Raw genomic sequence first — 20,283 nt, 5'->3', positions numbered from 1 at the left:
TCTTTGGTTTTATCTCATTTGGGGACCCTGCAGTCCCCCCTCTGTTTGTTAGGTCTTTAGTGGATTGTGCTCACCTAGTTGTGCTTGAAGGGGTTGAGCTTCAGCTCTTCGGTACTGCCTTTTGACTGTCAATCAACATGTACCTACCTAAGTGTAGGTACAGGATGAGAGCTATGCTTGTGGTTTCCCATCTTGCTAGTACTCTTTGTTGTTTAACTCTTTGAAACTAATGATGGGTTTGGCCTCCACCACCTTCTCACTTAGCTTGTTCCAACCGCCTACCACTCTGTTTGCAAAATAAAATGTTCTAATATTTTTTAGACCTTTGGTTCCTTAGCTTGAATTTGTGTGCTCTTGTTTCTTGAAATTCTGGTTTCAAGAATTCCCCTTTGTTAATTTGGTTGATTCCTGTTAGTATTTTGTAAGTGGTGATCTTGCTCCAGCTCTTTTTCCTCTATCTTTTAGTTTTGGCATGTATAACATCTCTACTCTCTCTTCATAACAAATGTTTTTTAGTTTTGGAAGCATTTTGCAACATGCTGTTGCACCTTTTCCAGTTTATTTATGTGCTTCTTGAGATTTAGGCATCATACAACTGCTGCATATTCCAGCGTTGGTCTCACAAAAGTCATGAACAGTTTCTGTTCATGACTGGTTTTTCACCATCCATGTAATTAAAGGCATGTTTGAAGTTGGAAAGCAATGCATACTGACTTTTATTTTATATTATAAGATTTTCTATTTTCTAGGGCAAGAATATCACTACTAGAGAAATGTTTGAATCTGGTAACTTTGATGAACAAGAGAAGCAATTAAAGCGGAAGGAGCCAATTGCTATTGAGGGTCGACCTGCTGCAAAAAATTTGAGGGAGCGTTTCGAAAAGGGTCTGTCTATGAATGAGGATGAGGATGATGAAAATCTTGACCGTAGAGAAGTAGATGATGTTTTGAAAAATGCAGGTAGGTCATTTTCTGACTTTTATGTATATGTTTCTAAAATTGTACTGAAGTATTAGAACATTGGAAGGAATATTTGCAAAATAAAGTTTTCAGTAAAATACAAAAAGGCACTTTTATGAGCAGTAGCATTTGGTTGTTTCTTAAGGTAAGATCTGCTGTGTTGTATTACCAGGATTAGAAACAATTTTCAGGATGATAATATAGTTTTGCTGCCACATGGAATTTGTAATCATCCATGCAGGGTCTATGGAGTCACTGGAGATTGCTCAGTCCTGTCTTGAATGTCCATAAAACTCAAAGATTTTCAAGCTCTCACTTGGCATTCCTAGTGGGCAATAACAGAAGGCTCTCACAAACTGCTTAATTGTCTTCATGGCTATCTGCACCCTACTTTCCCACTATCAGGTGGCAGCATCATGTGCACCTCAAGATTTCAAGACACTTGAAATCATTCCACATGATCCTTAGCTCAAAAAATAAAATAAAATAAAATCAACTGTGCACAGGGAAGTTGAAAGAACAGGATTGGTTCAAAAGAAATTGTGAGAGGGCCAGAGACTAAAAGACACGAAAATGGAATCAATACAGGAAGAGGCCAACCCCCAAACATACCAGCACTACAAAGATGCGAGAAACAACTACATGGCAGTGAGGAGAGAGGCAGAAAGAAATTTTGAAAAAGGGATTGCAGATAAATATAAAACAGAACCAGGTCTATTCTATAAATTCATAAACAACAAATTGTAGGTAAAGGATAATATTCAGAGGTTGAAAATGGCAAATAGATTCATGGAAAATGAAAAGCAAATGTGTGAAACATTAAACGAAAAGTTCCAAAGTGTGTTTTTACAAAATGAAATCTTCAGGGAACCAGACACAATAAGAATTCCAAAGAACAACATAGAGCACATAGAGGTGTCTAGAGACAAAGTGGAAAAACGCTCAAGGAGCTAAGTAAGAACAAAGCAGTTGGTCCAGATGGAGTTTCACCTTGGGTTCTGAGAGAATGTGCACTTGAGCTCAGCATTCCACTTCAACTGATTTTTCAGGCATTCCTGTGTACAGGAGTTGTAGCTGATGTGTGGAAAAAGGCTAACATAGTTCCAATCTACAAAAGTGGCAAAATGACCCCCTCAGTTATAGACCTGTATCATTGACAAGTGCAATAGTCAAAATATTTGAAAAATTAATTAAAACTAAATGGGTAGAACACCTGGAGAAAAACGATATAATAACAGACAGACAATATGGTTTTCGATCTGGAAGATCCTGTGTAACGAACTACTCAGTTTCTATGATTGAGCCACAGAGATTTTACAGGAAAGAGATGATTGGATTGACTGCATCTATCTGGACCTAATAAAGTTTTTTGACAAAGTTCCACATAAGAGGTTGTTCTGGAAACTGGAACATATTGGAGGAATGACAGGTAAGCTTCTAACATGGATGAAAACTTTCCTAACTGACAGAAAAATGAGGGCCGTAATCAGAGACAATGTATCTGACTGGAGAAATGTCACGAGTGGAGCACTACATGGTTCAGTTCTTGCACCGGTAATGTTCATTGTCTACATAAGCAATCTACCAGTTGGAGTACAGAATTATATGAACATGTTTGCTGATGATGCTAAGATAATAGGGAAGATAAGAAACCTAGATGATTTGAAACCTAGGGACAGGCAATTTATTGCCTGTCCCTACCTGTCCTCATCACAATCGACTTGAGAATGGTCCAGGACGGACCGAAACGTCGTCGTCCCTTCAACTTCTAGTGTCTGGTCTGGTCAACATACTTCAGCCACTTTATTGTGACTCATCGCCTTTCATGTTGTTTATTGGTGTGCTAAACATTGCCTCATACTGGCTTCTTAGAATTTCACTAAGTTCTTTGTTGTCCTCTGTGTACGTACCTTCAGTTGTAATTAAAGGTCCAATACTGGTGGAAGTTTTAGATTTTGATTTTGCATACATGAAAAAATATTTTGAATTTTTCTTTATCTCTTGTAGTAGTTCATAGTAGGTCTAACTTGTAGCAGAACTAACTTAGCAGTAGAACTAAGATAGTAGTCCTAACTCTTGTAGTTCGTAGTAGTTAGGAAGTTTTGGAGGCCCCAAACTGGGGCTCAATCAGGGTTTTCTAGCCAATAGGCCACACTTGGGCCTGTGGTAAGGGCATTCACACTCATAATGCCCCAGTCAGATCGCAAGTTGCTCCATTGCCCCAAAGTAATTTTCATATATATAATATATATATGCATCAGAAAACTCTTTACCCCTGAAGGATTCAAACCTGGACAGCCAGGGCTCCATGTCCCTTGGCGTGTCCAATACTGTATCGCTAGGCTACACGGACTGTAGAAAAGAATTGAAAGTCTTCTGATACTTAACCCAATTCCCGACAGCTCTTGGTGACCATTTTGGACTTAGATATTTCATCAAATCACTTCATCATGCTGGGGCCACACATGTATCACTTGTACATCAAACTTGAATGGTCCCCAAGCTAACATGCATCAGAATCCTTCAGGGGTAAAGAGTTTTCTGATGCATGTTAGCTTGGGGACCATTCAAGCTTGACGCACAAATAATACTCTCTTTTGATACAGGAATTTTTTTTCTGCACACTAGGGTGAAACATGTGGCATAACTAGCTAGTCTCTTATGGTTTTCAATTGGGAACTTGATAAACACTAAAGGCTACCTAATCAACCAGGCTCAGATTTATGTCAGACTATGAGCAGTTTATCAAAGGAATAGTCTTTCTGATGGGAACTAGACATACTGGGCAAAACTGGCAATTTCTTGAGACTCGCCATTTAAATTAAGAAAAATTAAATCTCACCAGATGGTTAGCTAAAAGTTATTGAGACTTTATAACATTTTGTTAATTTCCTAATTACAATGGTTGAAACAAATACTATACTAAGATATTATATCTATAGTTCATTGTAGTTAAAGAACTTTTAAATTAAATATTATTAAATATATTATAATTTGATTATTAAATATGATATCATAATATTTCAGAAACAGCTAGCAAAGCTCGTAACTTATTCAAGAAGATAGATTCAGCAGTGTCAGAAGAAGGCAGTGAGCCAGTCATGCGCCCTCGTTCCTCTGCACAAGCAAGAAAGGAAAATAGGTTATCACGAGATGTAAGTTACTTCATGATGTCCTTTTTCTTCATTTCCAACCTGAACACAAATATCAAATTCAGTGAATTTTACTGTATGTCACAGCATGCAGGAATTTGGTTGTTGATAAAAGTTTACAAAAGAACTCCAAGTATTCTGCAATAATTTGTCTTCTCATGGGTTTAGCAAGATGTCTTCAGGAATAACTTATAGTTTGGTCTTGAAAGATTTCATGCCTTTCCTACATTTAGAACAGTTCAGAACTTTTGACAATTTTCACAGTAATGGTAATGCTAAACACCAAATCATTTCAGTGTTTAAACCCAATTGGATCTGAGAAATTCATAGTGTCAGAAGATTTGTTCCAGTTTGTGTTACATACAAACACACATTTTATGTCTAGACATTCTCAAAATATGTTGGGTCAAAATTAAATGTTTTTAAATAAGGAAAATTTCACCTTTCTTGCCAGACTCATCATTATCTTTGGTAGCTTTAGATTTTAGATTATTACTTATCTTTAATTACAGTATTTGATAACTATTTTTAAATCAAATTTTTGTTATCTCATTTGATAAACATTGAGGAATAACCAACTTTATAATTCTTGAAAAGTCACTACATATTAAAATGCAGTAGCTGAGGTGGTCAGCTATTTAGGTAACTCGTTGCATGTTTCATATAATGAGTGCTGCTGAAGAAACTTAAATGTAAGCATTAATGTGCCTTTATATTAATGTTTCTTTGATCATATTTATATTTATGAGTGATAAAATAGTCATTTCTGGGTGGAGCCCTGTCGCTCCCTGCAGCTATCGGACTGATATCCGCAATATTAGTCTAAAGCATCAGTTACTGGAGTCCATATGCCTACCAGGAACCACAAGCCAGAACCTGGTTCCCTCAAAGAGGTGAAGGGAGCAATGGCTTATGAACACTCCACTGTTTGAGAGTAAGTATAGTTACTTGTCTGCTCGCAAGGGATTTGGTTCTTAACCAGATCGCCAGGTTCGGCTTCCTGGTGAACTGGAGGAAGTCCCATTTGGTTCCGTCCTAAGTTTAGATTTGGCTGGTCCTGGTCTGGGTCCCTTCCTCCTGCTGCGTTGCTCCGGCTGCGGTCCCGCCTTCGGCTGTTCTTGGAGGGGTCCTGGGTCACGCGTCGGTTGCTCGAGCAGCTGTGCGGAATTTTGAACTTTGCCTTGCTGGTTTTCCCGCTGGGTCGGGTTTGGCTTCGGAGACTTTTCTGGTTCCTTTGGATCAGTCCCTTCCACCACTCTTGCTGGGTTCGTCACCCGGGGTCCTTGCATCGGTTGCTGCATCTCCGGCTTCCTCTTTGGGTATTTCAGGGTTCAGTGCCTTGGCGCCTACCCATTCCTTCACTCTATGTGTTCATGAACACCTCACCCCTCGGCTGGGGTTTTGTGAACAGTGCTCACCAGGCTGGTCAGGGTCTTTGGGGTCTGTCGGGCTCACAGCATGTGCGGGAGTTCATGGCTGTGTGGCACGGGAGTTCATGGCTGTGTGGCGCGGGAGTTCATGGCTGTGTGGCTCTTGCTGTGGCAGATTTGGCTTGCTCAGGGCTCTGTGATCTGACTCCATTCGGACTGTGCCTTGGTGGTTTATTGTCTGAAATGGCGGCGGTCGCTTCAGTCCACAGCTCTTTGGGGGCTGGTTGTTTCAAGTGGCTCATCTGCTAAGTTTTTGGGGTTTAGCTCTCTGTGCTGTTCACATCCAAGAGGTGTCCAATGTCCTGGTGGACTCAGGTTTGAGAGTGCACTTGCTCTCAAACAGTGGAGTGTTTATAACATTGTTCAACGTCTCAGCTCATTCCTCTGTCCATGGTGTGGATGGTTGACGCTGACTCCTTCAGTTGGCTTTGCCGGAAGTTTGGGTGCCCGAATGTGGACCTCTTTGTGTCGGCTTGGTCTTGGGGCTTCCCAGTGTATGTGGCACCCTTCCCCAACTGCAAAGCCTTCCTGGTAGATGCTTTTTAAGGACACCCCCAGGAAGCAGCTCGTAGCAGCTGTCTGGCTCCCAGGTACCTATTTACTGATAGGTGAACAGGGGCATCAGGGTGAAAGAAGTTGCCCATTTGTTTCTGCCTCCACCGGGGATCGAACCCGGAACCTCATGACTACAAATCCGAAGCACTGTCCACTCATCTGTCAGGCTTCAGAGTATTGAGTATCTACTCAGATACTCAGATATTTGCTGAGTACATACAGTATTAAAAACCCAACAATTCTTGGAAGGGGTGGGGTGGGGTCCCCAACACGCGCTCTTAGCCTCTGTTCGGTCTTTGGTTGCAATGTTTTACCAGTTGGGGCTTGTAATGGTTCGCCTACCTTTCTATGATACCCCCTGGTCGATGGCAGACATGACAATACTCTCAAACAGTGGAGTGTTCATAAGCCATTGCTCCCTTTGCCTTTCTGAGGGAACCAGGTTCTGGCTCGTGGTTCCTTGTAGGCATACGGACTCCAGTAACTGATGCTCTAGACAAATATGGCAAATATCAGTCCGATATCTGCAGGGAGTCAAAGGGTCTCAACCCAGAATATGGCGTTTCATTACATTTAATGCTGGCTTTTTTCAAAAACCAAAAAGTTAAAATTTCCAGTAACTTAAAAATATATGATATGTTGGAATATCCTTCATAATTAAAATTTGTGTATTCTCTCCATTTCTCTATTTTAGTATTTTATTATAGCTAGAATTGGTATGAGTACTTCACTTCTTCTTTCATTTATTGCTTTTCAAATAATATTGTGAAGTGATCTTGCAAGAGTTTTTCACAGGTGTTGCTGAGGAGCTGTCATCTGATCACTTACACACTTTTAAGAAATTAACACACATTATGCAGTCAAACCTTGTGATTCAGGTCATTTTTATATTTGAGCATTATTATGTGATGGCATAACAAAAGGATTGGAAGTTTTTTTTATATTTGTTCTGTCGGCTAAGTCATATAAATATTTTACTCATATATGTATATACAGTATTCTTTCTTTTGATCTAGAACTTGAAGAATAAATAATCGCTTTCTTAATTTATTAAATGAGGGAATGAAGCAGCATATAGACAGAATTTCTTATAGCTCAATCCCATTTCTTCTCACTCAGCTGATTTTACTTATATGAAGCAAGCTGCATACAGTATGTACAAATTACTGAGCTTGTGAAAATAGGCAATTCGTGACACTTTTAATAGCTTGCAAGAAACTGAATTGTTGGGAACACTTCTTTGGAACAAGGGAAGATATATTCAAGACCAGAGCTATAATGTAGTTTAATTGTGAAATTGGAGATACAATATTCATTCGCTTTAAGGACCTCTGATTTACCGGCTCAACAATTCTAACAGCTGATTTTAAGATCAGTAACTGGAGCCTTATTTACAGTCATTGACCTCGTACTCTCCTGAATATAATTTAATAAGTTACCAACATTTTAAGACCTCCGGGTATAGCAGATCCCCAGATTTAATGAGTTGGGTATAGCCATGTAGATCTGTAAATCAAGAAGATACTGTAAAATGGAGTCTGCATAAAATTATGGGTGTAATGACTGGGTTCTCGCAGAGGACCTGCAATTGCTCCTTGTACTTGCATTAGTCTATGATGAGTTACCCAAAGAGCTAACAACAAAACACAGATATGCTAGTGGCTGAGATAATAACCTGAAGTAATAATCTCTTCCACTATGATATTGTAATCTTGCATTAAGGGTCATGATATCGTAATCTTGCATTAAGGTCGTAGTCCTGCCCCAACGAAAGTTCGGTAGAGGGCCAGAAAAATATCCGGCTGCGATTTTTTCCAGATAACACAAATATTCGGATCAGTGGGTTTTGGATAAGCGAGCTCATACAGTACATAAACTGTTATCACTGGTAGTTCAAAAAAGTTATGTCAAAAAGATATGTATATATATAAAAAAAACTGAGTACAATAGTTTTGTAACTATTGATTTATGTGTGAAATGATTTGTATTTTGTAAAAGAAAATCCATTTTTGATGGTCTAAATACTGACCTTAAGTTATTTTCAAGTACTCTAAAAGTGTCACTTATAGGAGGCCTTTAGTGCACTTGAAAATGTGTTTGGGTGAAATTGTAGTGTTGTCTCAGTTATCTCATTTAGCCATAGTAAAGTACGTAGATGGTTCAATGTTTGGAAGCTTTTTGTTCTGTAGAAATAGAATTTAATGTCAGAGTAATGTTAATAATTTTCATTTGGAAAAACAGTAATGGCTTACATGAGTGAAGAAAAAATTAAGGAAATTTGCTTCTCTCATTTAAGATTGTTCTAAGAAATCTGGGAAGAAATCTTATTGTTTACATAAGGCTGTTGAGGACAGATAAATCAGGTGGTGCAATTCTTTTAAAATCAGTATGGGAAAATTATATGCGCCAACAGGTTCTGTGCATGCTAAGATCTCTTGAAACTCTTGTTGGTAAATATAATGGTCTCCATTTAAGCTTAATTATTTGAAACTTATGATTCACACAGGGAAGGAATTAAAATACATACAAGGTTTGACTGTTTCACTTAGTTTAACTTTTTCTGTATAATAGTATTAAAAGCTTGTCTGTAGAGTTCAATTGTTTTTGTAGATTTTTGTATTAAATCTCTGTAGTATAGATGTAAATAATAAGTCTCCCAGGAAAAATACACACACACACAGGACACAATGGAGCAGGATGCAGATCTAACCAGTCAGTGTTGCTGGTGTGTTGCAGGGCAAGCGCATTCGCAATTTCACTTCGCAGGTGCATGGTGAACAATTAGAGGACGGCAACGAGGATGATGAAGTATCCATTGAAAATTCTTCTCTTGTCAACCGCTTTAAGTTCTTTGCCACCTATGAGGAGCGCGCTAAAAGAGAAGACAAGAAGCGGAGGAAAGCTTTCCGCATCACACCTCCACGTGATGGAGAGGACAAGGTTGCTGAAGAACTAGTTAAGGCGCATTTGCCCAAACGTTGCATGGCAATTAACTGTGCGGTGTGCAAGCTTCGGGTAATTTTTTCATGGTTGTTTATTATACAACCCATCAGACTCAGATTCCCTCTGCCTTCCGTAGCTTATAGTCATCGTGTTTTGTCCTTGTGATTGTAGTTGTCTTTGGAACCTTCTGCCTCATGTTGTAACCCACACGAATTCCAGCTGTAACAGTGCCTGGTACTACTCAGCCTGGCCATCCCACACAACTGCAGGACCAGCCAACAATGTATTTAAACCTCTTTGTACCCTATAATAATCTCTTATCCATAAGATTATTAATATATATAAAATCCACGGTCTGCAATATTATTTTCTGTAATACTGTACATTAATGCTCTAGGTATTGAAAATAAATTTTAATTGGTTATGCAGCAATTGATATCGTCATCATTATTTTGACATGTTAGTGTCATCGTCATGGAGCCATTATTATCAGCTCATTATTTTGCGCATATTTTTTATTACATTTATGTTGAAGTGGCATATGTAGAATTTTCTACACACACATTTCTTCAAATGACCATTTTCTCTTTACAAGTTTTGAAGACTCGACAACCATGAAAATTTCTATTTGTTGATTAGGCTCTTATATAGTGAAACACATTTTTGCAAAAATAAATAATGGATATGCGCAAAATAAAATGAAACGTAAGAATAAGTATGAGCAAAGAGAAATAGGAATGGATGAATATGTATAAAAGTGTGAATTAATACTGTATGCACAAAACTCACACTTGAATTAAAGAGTAAGTATGTACAAGAGGAAGTAATAATCTAAGAATAAGTATGAATAAGAGGAAGGGCAGTTGAAACTGACTTGTGAAATCCCTTTTTTGGCCTATGTAATGTGTATGGGAGGCAATGCACTTCTTTGGTGGGGGTTAGGGAAAACTGGAGTTTCAGTGCAACCTTCTTGAGGTTATCTTGAGATGATTTCGGGGCTTTTTAGTGTTCCCGCAGCCCGGTCCTCGACCAGGCCTCCACCCCCAGGAAGCAGCCCGTGACAGCTGACTAACTCCCAGGTACCTATTTACTGCTAGGTAACAGGGGCATTCAGGGTGAAAGAAACTTTTGCCCAAATGTTTCTGCCTCGTGCGGGAACCTGACTGAATCTGTCAGATTGTTTAGTTGAATTAGTGAAGTGGGCCTTGAGGAGACTACCACTATTGGTCCCTGATGTGCTCCTCAATGGTGACGTGCATATACTCTCCCTACTACCACTGGAGTATATGCTCTGCATCTGCCTACCTTGTTGGGCTTCGTGGTGGGGTGGGAACATTTGGATGTGAAGGCTTTCTTTGGCTTTGTTATAGATAAACCTGCCTCTCCTTCATCCTTTCAGACTCATGTGATGGGCAACCAGGCCCATAAGCCTTCTCCTTCTGGAATATCCACTCCTCCATTGCACTAAGTGAAGAGTACGACGCCACCTCCCTCACCAAAGTGGCTCCTCCCAACATACTCCTGTTCCTGTTATTCCACTATATACACACATTGTATATACCCATGTACATATGTGTTCACCATAGCGAACCACTAAGCTAGTATGGTGAGCAAAACAAGAGTGGCTGCCACACATAGTGAAGCTTTCTGGATTCCCTCCCTCCCTCCCTCCCTCCCTCCCCCACCAAACTTCCTCCTCCTACAATACTATGCACAATGCTAATTATCACCACAATCCTGCTATTATCACAATTCTGGTCACTAAATCCTGTAAATGAATAATTAAACATGAGTTTATTTTATAAAGTAACATAAGAAGTCGTATGAAGATTCCTAGATGGACGAAATAATGCTGTGGTGCTGTGGCTAGCACTGTGAACATCGTGAGCAGCATTGATTCACTGATATTTGAACATTGTACACAGTCATTATCACACTCAGGCTCTTATGTAATATTATCATGGCTAAATAATGCCAGTTATATATATATTTTGACATTATTAGGCAATGGTGTGGTCACAAGCTGAACAGCAGTGCCGTGAGCTCATGCTGCATGCGCCAGCCTTGGTTGCTCACTCAGTACTGAAGCTCTCACACCCGGGAATGTTGCCCATGATTTTTTTTTTTTAAATGGAGTCTGTTTACAAGAGCCCTGAGGAAGCTGATGTGAACCTCCATGTAGTCGCGGGAGTTTTGAATCATACGCTAAAAATCTAAGGTCCCGGAGGCGCGTTGCGCACCCCCCGTCGGGCGCCTGCAGGCACGTTGCGCAGTTCAGTGGTTAAGTATAAACATTGTGAGTGAAAGAGTTTAACATTTGGTTGTGTGCTCACAGGCAATGCCCGCCCTATCTTGCAATGCAATGCAGGTCAGCCCGTGTTAAAAAGGAAAGTGTTAATTCTTCATTAACAATTGCAAAAAAATAAAAGGTTGAACTCCAATACTATGCAGAGCGCCTTCCATATAACAGATTCCTTTAAACAACTGATCAAATCTACTCACTTCATCTTCCCTTCACAATTAAGATTTGTCAGAGTAAATTTGGATTCTAGAGGGGGGGGGGGTGTGGTGAAAGCCTTTATCATCATTTTGTCTTGAAGAGTAATTTCCATCAGATTATATTTTCTGAGAGGTCATCCTCAGATTTCTGTTGTTATAGCACTGTGGCTGACAAGCCTTTGGGGAATTGCATTGGGCCTTTGAGGCTACCTGAGTCTACTGAAACCAGGATCAGAATCTGGCTTTCTCTACATGGTGAAGGAAGCTTGGGAATAAGATGAACCCAAAACCAAGGAAAACCCACCAGAAAACAGTCCATCTAATTACCCAAAGGTACCCAAAGTTTCCTAGCATTATGTAAGTAATGAAGAAATGTAATAAGGTATATTTACTCACTATAATGTTGGTGCTGAATGTAGAACATGAAAAAACATATTTTTACCCTGAAATGATACTTTATAACAAAATTGTGTCCATATAATTATCCAAAGCCACAACATTGTCACTTGGATCGTCGACTTCCTATGGCGTCAGCTGCCACCTGGTTTTGTCTCATTTCATTAAAAAGATTTTATTTCAGAGTAAAAATGTTTTCTCATGTTCTAGAATCATCACCAATATTATAATGAGTAAATATGTCATATTTCTTCATTACTTATGTAATGCTAGGAGGCTTTGGTTAATTAGACAGATCCCTCAGAAATTATAAGTGCATCAAAACAAGTGACTGCTTGAAGAAAATTAGTGACCTAAAAGAAAACATGACGAGCAATTGTTGCTGCAGAGTAAACATCCCAGTCATGATCCACCCGCCTAGCACTGTATTTGACATTCAGGCAACACAGGCCAACTTGCCTGCAAATATCACCTGCATCAGAGGAGTTCCAGAATAATTCAAAGGCCTACATATTGTAGGACAGGTTGATGATCATGAGTGGTGTCCTAAGAGACTTAAATGTCTAGTGAATTTGAAAAATTTCTGAGATAAAACAAAGGTGCAAAGTCAATGCAAGAATTAGATGAGTAAAAGTTGCCAGAGTAAACAGTTGCAGATGACGAAAAACCAAGATGGCAACTGGCAAGTAGAAAAACAACAAAAGAGCTTGACTTTTGGCGACTTTAATAAGGATAGTATTAGTATCAGTGGTCTGCACAACAAGTTGGCAAAATAAGAAATTATTGTAAACTATCTTGTGAAAATAATCAGAAATTTGAGAGAAAGTAATGACCACTTGAGTAGCAAGATATCAGCTCTTGAAGAGTAAATGAAAGAATTATGCAAGGACAAGAGTCATTGGGAAGCCAAAAGCATAGGCCTGGAGGAGGAAAATACTCACTGGCTGCCACACACAGACGGTTGGAACAAGTTAGGTGAGGTGGTGGTGGAGACCAAGACCGTCAGTAGTCTCAAAGCATTAAATGACAAAGAGTGCTGGGAAGACGAGACACCACGAGCGTAGCTCTCATCCTGTAACTACACTTAGGTAATTACTTGATACTTGATATTACTGAGGGGATACTCATTTTGGAGACGAGATAGAAAAATTAGGAAAATTAGAGGCCTTCTCCATTCTGGTGAAAGAACACCTAAAGGTAAGCAAAATAATTATTGCCAATCCACAAGAAGTTGACATAATAGCACTGGAGAACTGTAATCAGGATGATCATAAATCATAAATGCCTGCAGTACACTGCCATGCAACACATTGACAAAGGAGGAGCTGTACAACAAATGAGAGGACCTCATAACAATCAAGAGAGAGCTTTTAGTAGGAGTGGATAAAGATAGATCATGACTGCTGGGACTCAGTGACTTCAGCTTGAAATCCGTTGACTGAGAAGCCTACAAAGCAAGAATGGAGGACTTTTGCACCTGTAGATTCATAAACCTCATCCTGGAAACATTCATTTATCAACACATTAAAGAAGCTACGAGGATGAGGAAAGGGAATGTTCCTTCAATACTGGATTTGATATTCACCAGGTAAGAGGAAGAGATATTTGACATTCAGTACCTTATCTCCTTTGGCAAATGTGACTACAGTATGTCCTTTTGGAAATAAAATACACAGTGTATTATAATCTAGAAGAGAATGAGGAAAATGAAGCAATCGAAAAACCTGATTACAGGGAAGGACACTATGGGGAACTTAGAACGTTCTTTAATGAATTTAATTGGAAAGCCTTACTGTTAGGCAAGGAAGTAATGAGATGTATGTCAAGTTTTGGGAAGTATATGATAAAGGCAAAAACAAATTTATACCAAAACAGATGCAGATGTAGGAAACAGGATTGGTTCACCATAAATGGCAAGAGGGCCAGAGACCAAAAGACACAAAAATAGAATCAATATAGTGCTCATATGATTGAGAATTTTTTAGAAAGGGACAGTGGACAAATATAAAACAACTAGGCTTATTATATAAATTTATTAAGAGCAAATTGCAGGTAAAGATAAAATTCAGAGGTTGAAAATGAGAAACAGGTTCACAGAAAATGAAAAGGCAGTGTATGAAACATTAAACGAGCAGTTCCAAAGTGTTCTTGTGCAAAATTAAATTTTCAGACAACCAGATACAACAATAATTCCAGGGAACAACATAGAGCACATAGAGGTGTCTAGAGACGAAGTGGAAAAAAGTGCTGAAGGAGCTAAGTAAGAACAATGCAGGTGGCCCAGATGGAGTTTAACCTTGGATTCTCAGGGATTATGCACCTGAGCTCAGCATTCCACTTCAATTAATTTTTCAGGCATATCTGTGTACGAGAGTCCTGACAGATACTGTGTATGGAAAAAAGCTAACGTAGTTCCAATCTACAGAAGTGATAGCAGGGAACCTTACCTTGAGGTGCTTCTGGGGCTTAGCGTCCTCGTGGCCTGGTCGTCGACCAGGCCTCCTGGTTGCTGGACTGATCAACCAGGCTGTTGGACGCGGCTGCTCGCAGCCTGATGTATGAGTCACTGCCTGGTTGATCAGGTATCCTTTGGAGGGGAACGGGGAAGACCCCGTTGGTTACAGACCTCTATCATTGACAAGTGTAGTAGTCAAAATATTGGAAAAAATAATTACAACCAAATAAGTAGAATACCTGGAGAAAAATTACATCATAACAGACAGGTTTTTGACCTGAAAGATGCTGTGCAAATATTTTTTTAGTTTCTATAATAGAACCACAGAGATTTTACAGGAAAGAAATGATTGGGTTGACTTCAATTTTCTGGACATAAAAAAGGCTTTTGACAGTCTAATAAAAGAGGTTGTTCTGGAAACTGGAACATACTGAAAACTAGGGAGTCTTCTAACTTGGATGAAAAATTTTCTAACTGACAGAAAAATGAGGGCAATAACCAGAGGCACTGTATCGGACTGGAAAAATCTCACAAGTGGAGGTCCACAGGGTTCAGTTCTTGCACAGGTAATGTTCATTATATGCATAAATGACCTAACAGAATGAATACAGAAGAATATGAACTTGTTTGCTGCTGATGCTAAGATACTAGGGAAGATATGAAACTTAAACAATTGTCATGCCTATCAAGAAGACCTGGATAAAATAAGTGTATGGAGAACCACTTGGCAAATGGACTTTAATGTGAACAAATGTGAAAATAGACCACACACAACCTACAAATTATATGAAAAGTTTTAAAAAATTCTGATACAGAAAGAGATTTGGGTTGGTTTTAAATAGAAAACTGTCACACAAGTACCACATAAAGAACATTGTGCAAGAAACCTATGCTACACTTTCCAATTTCAGAATTGCTTTTAAATGCATAGATGATGAAATACTAAAGAAACTGTTCTTGACCTTTTTGAGACCAAAATTGGAAAATGCAGCAGTTGTATGGTGCCCATATCTTAAGAAGCACATCAACAAACTGAAAAAGGTGCAAAGATATGCAAGCAAATGGTTTCTGGAACTGAAAGACAAGAGCTAAGAGGAGAGGTTAGAGGCATTAAATATGCAAAAAATAGAATATAGAAGAAAAAAAAAGAGGTGGTATGATCACTATGTTCAAAAGAGTAATGGGAATTGGCAAAATTTATGAGGAAGAATTCCCGAGACCTGGAACTTCAAGAACAAGAGGTCATACATTTAAACTAACTAAATAAAGTTCCCGAAGAAATATGAAGCTTCACCGTTGCAAACAGCATGGTAAGCGGATGGAACAAGTTAAGTGAGAAGATGGTGGAGGCCAAAACCGTTGGTAGTTTCAAAGCGTTTTATGACAGAAAGTGCTGGGAAGACTGGACACCACATGCAGAGCTCTCATCTTGTAACTACACTTAGGTAATTACATTAATTACATTACTAGATGGTATTCTGTCCACCCAGGGTTCTCTGCCAGCCAGCCAGCTAGCAACCTCAGTCGTGAAATGCTCGATCAGAACCCACCTTTCTTTCCTCAACTTCCATAAGGAGAATATGTAGAAGTAATGATGCAACTTTGTGTAGAAGAATTTCCATTGAACAATAATAATATACCTTTCATTGGTAACCTTTTATTGTTTCTGTGGATCAACATCCCCATGGTCCTGTCTCTGACTAATTAATCACTATTTGAATTCAAATCTGACACAGTGACTGGCAGAGAGATGGTTATGTGTTCCTCAATATCACCATAGTGAATCTGTTGTTGGTGCCTGGCTGGTAGTGCATTCCTCATGTAACACCATAGTGAAGCTGTTGTTGGTGCCTGGCTGGTAGTGCATTCCTCATGTAACACCATAGTGAAGCTGTTGTTAGTGCCTGGCTGGTAGTGTGTTCCTCATGTAACACCATAGTGAAGCTGTTGTTGGTGCCTGGCTGGTAGTGCGTTCCTCATGTAACACCATAGTGAAGCAGTTGTTGGTGCCTGGCTGGTAGTGCGTTCCTCATGTAACACCATAGTGAAGCAGTTGTTGGTGCCTGGCTGGTAGTGCGTTCCTCATGTAACACCATAGTGAAGCAGTTGTTGGTGCCTGGCTGGTAGTGCGTTCCTCATGTAACACCATAGTGAAGCTGTTGTTGGTGCCTGGCTGGTAGTGCGTTCCTCATGTAACACCATAGTGAAGCTGTTGTTGGTGCCTGGCTGGTGAAGTAAAGAAAGTATGTGATGGAAAAGGATGACAGTGAAGGATTTTTATGGTATGACTCATTGTGTTATGGTGGGGCTGGGGTGTACTAGGATATCAAATAGGTGCTTCATATTCAGAGTTGTAAAGTATCTTTATTGAAACTGGATTACCTCTAAACAGAATTAGCATGCAGTAATTTTCTCAGGAGGTAGATGCATTAGTTAAGTTGATCTGTCCAGGTTAAGGAGAGGTGATTGCTTTGTGCACTAATGGCATTAGAAGAAAACAAAATGCAGTACCAAGATCTCTTTTTGAAACTTCCAACATAAATTAATTTATATTCAGCTAATATTGTATATTCCTCTGTTACTGATACATGAGGTTAAACATTTTAATGAGAGGGAGCTACTAATATGATTTAACTAACATTAAATTATTTATAATTTATTTGGTTGTAGAATTTATTAAAGAAAAGAGATAATGATATTACTATATTAATAAAGATATAATGAAAGTATATATTTTAAAGTTTTTATATTAGTTATTCTATATTTTAACATCTAATTACTCTAAATAAAGTAATTGCTTGTCAGTTTGTTTCTTGGTTAATTTAAAGCTTTATATTATCATTGCATGCAACATTTTATTTTTGTTTTACTGTAACATACATTAAGAATATCAGGCTTTGAGTCAATGTGAGCAGCTACTTTCTGAGAAGACACACTTGGGTGCCTCCAAAAGTAAGAATCTGCTGTGTCATAAACAGAATCCATGAATTGTCAGGCACTGGTGCCACATGAATCTTATTAAATGCCCTTTCAAGGTCATATGAAGAGCTAGGGAGATAATCTTTGTCCAACCCAGAATGTCCATCAGCAGTACTTCCAAAATTTATTCAAAATAATACCAAATCATCACTTGACATTACAGGTGACTACTGAGGAAGGCTTCAGAACAACTCATCATCTGCTTGGTTAACCAAGCAACCTACCAACAGGTGGCAACACCAACACTAACCCCTGGGTTGCTACCTTAGTTGGGCCTACAAAAACAAAAAAAGGAATTAAGACATTTCAAATGGAAATGTACTTGCCTGCATTGCAAAGCAGTACCAAAGAAAGCAGGGTTAAGAATTCCTTTCCAGCAGAGAGATGCTGGGAAAACCAGAGCATAAGATCCACCACTGCCCATTACAGTCATCATGATTGATACCCACCAAGAGAGGGCACACAAACTGATCAAGACTAGCAATTTCTTGACTTCTCCGAAATTTTCAGAAATGGGTGCTGCCCACGCACTCAAGTACAGTATGTAAAGAGGGCAGTAGGCTCAGAACTGACCTGTGGGAGGAACCTGCCCAACAGAACCTCTACCTTGAACAAGCGACTGTTCAGAAACCTCTCTAAATATATCACCCAGAAAAGAAGCACATATCTATGGCTTCAGCTGAAACACCTTTGATAATGGACGAAAGGAGGCTTTGGCATGTATGAGCATCCTTCAGAAAAAGAAGAGGTGGGAGTAGGTAAACCATCTATACAAACTCTTGAAATTGTCACAGAACTGCACATTTGCAGGCAAGAATTGCTGAAACATCCACTACTGTATTCTGGGGTTTGAAGTGAACAGCTTGGGAAAACCTGAAAAGAAGAGAAGCCCAGAGTTCAAGCTCAGGCCAACCATCTAAGCAACTTGTGTCTGAAGCTGAGAGATATAATCCATGATTATAACTTATGGTAATGCTTCACACAATTAAAATATTTCAGAATGCCTAATTTCATGGTGGATTTGATTAATGCTGCTGCTGTCTGAGGCTTCACAAATTGATCTACAATATACATTGCAACAGTGGAATTGGTCTTGCATCCACAATACAAAATCAGACATTCCTTATGTACTTATATTTCTGTTGAATACTACAAGAGGCTTAAACCAACCAGCTTAGATTACTCTGACTGAAGCTGGAAGACAAAGAACTCCTGGGAGACCACCAGTCATCTACCTACTTGTTGACTGCCTGTTGTTGGTTCAGGGTATCAATGTCCCTGCAGTCAGTTTCAAATCAAGCCTCCTGGTCGGTGGGCTAGTCAACCAAGTTGTTAGACTCAGCTGCTCGTAGCCTGATGTATGAATCACAGTCCAATTGATGCGGTATCCTTTGGAGGTATTGATCAAGTTCTGTCTTGAACACCATGGGAGGTTGGTTAGTTATGCCCCTTAAATGTAGAGGGAGAGTGTTGAAAAGTCTTGGGCCCTTAATGCTGATAGAATTCTCTCAGTGTACCTATTGCACCTCTGTTTTTTAGCAGAGGTATTGGCACTTCCTATCATGCCTCTTCCTCTCATGAGGGGTCATTTCTATGTGCATATTTGGCACCAGTCCTCTAATATTTTCCAATTGAAATGTATTATATATCTCTCTTGCCTGCACTCTTAAGAGAATACAGATTTAAATATCGTAAGCAATCCCAATAACTATGTTTTTATTGAGTGGATTCAGGCAGTAAAAGACATATGCATGTCTTATATGCCATCAGTTTCTCTAGCTTTGAATGGAGCTGTTATTATGCAACAATATTCCACCCTAGAGAGAGAACTAGTGTCTTAAAATGAATTATCATTGGGCCTGCATCTCTTCTTTGAAAGGTTCGTGTCATCCAACTCGTCATATATCTTGCAGCTGTGACCACTACTTTACTGTGTTCTCTAAAAGTAAGGCCTTCTGACATGATCACTCCCAAATCATTTATATTGTTCTTTCTTTCAGTAGTGTGATTTGACTGCATTTTATATGTGGTTTACCCTTCTGCCCTTGTCCTCCCCCACCCTTTCCCCCCTCCCCCCAATTCTATCCCCACTTCCCCCATCCACCAACCCCCATATGTATGGATCTGTTTTCCCCCTTTTTCTCACTCCGTTTCCACCTTCATCACCTCTAATACCCCCCCCCAACACCTCCATCCCTGTTTCTCTATCTCTCTCTATCCTACATTATTACTAATAGTCTAATAACATTTGTCACTGTCTTAATAATATTAAACGACATTCACACGAAATATAATAGTTGCTTTTTTCGAATTTGGGGATTTGGCCTTCAGTTTTCTATGGGAAGGTGAGGTTCAGGATTTAGTTATATGTTTTATGGGATTATGGCCTCAGTTAATTAGTAGAAAATTTCTGTTAATTTTCCCGAGATCAATAAAAATGGCATATACGGTATTTCTATAAGAAAAAATGTTTTGATTTTTTTTTTTCAATTTTTTTTTAATAGGTGTACTGGCAGGCAGTGCCAAAAATCATTGTGAGGTTCTGAATTTTGGTGAGATTAGCCGCAACAAGCGTCTAGCCTCCAACTTTGGAGGCTTATATCTGTTCGCCTTTTGGGGCGATCGTTATGCGAGGTACCACTGACCACTGTTTATATATACAGAGCACCACTTGGTTTCCGAACTTTAGTTATCCGAAACTTCCAGTTTCCCGATTGGGGTTGGGGAGTCATGCTACCCGAACAAAGTTCGGGTAGGAAGGGGTCCGCCAAGCGTCACGCCGGTTTGTTGTGGTGGGTGGGAGATGGTCCAGTTTGCCCGCTGTGACTTCACAGATTCACGGCCTATTATTCCTATTATTTTGAATTGCCATAAGGCTGGAATGTTCATTCTGTGCTTTTGTTTTACATATCTG

General features: G+C 39.3%; 1 protein-coding gene across 33 annotated transcripts in view; it reads left to right on the top strand.

Annotated features, from left to right (window-relative positions):
• LOC123764935 (microtubule-associated protein futsch) overlaps positions 1-20,283 on the top strand; it is a 229,995-nt gene that overhangs the window by 135,438 nt on the left and 74,274 nt on the right. For 30 of the 33 annotated variants that reach the window (XM_069333230.1, XM_069333222.1, XM_069333219.1 and 27 more), the window contains 3 exons: positions 750-960; positions 3,988-4,115; positions 8,834-9,112. In XM_069333230.1, coding sequence (XP_069189331.1) covers positions 750-960; positions 3,988-4,115; positions 8,834-9,112 — 618 coding nt within the window. The remainder of the gene's footprint in view (positions 1-749; positions 961-3,987; positions 4,116-8,833; positions 9,113-20,283) is intronic. The other 3 variants (XM_069333220.1, XM_069333223.1, XM_069333231.1) reach the window with 3 other exon arrangements.

The sequence above is a fragment of the Procambarus clarkii genome, chromosome 29 (assembly GCF_040958095.1).
Source record: "Procambarus clarkii isolate CNS0578487 chromosome 29, FALCON_Pclarkii_2.0, whole genome shotgun sequence".
NCBI classification, from domain to species: Eukaryota; Metazoa; Arthropoda; class Malacostraca; order Decapoda; family Cambaridae; genus Procambarus; species Procambarus clarkii.
Note: the sequence above shows the minus strand (reverse complement) of the source record. Positions and strands in the feature narration are given on the sequence as shown.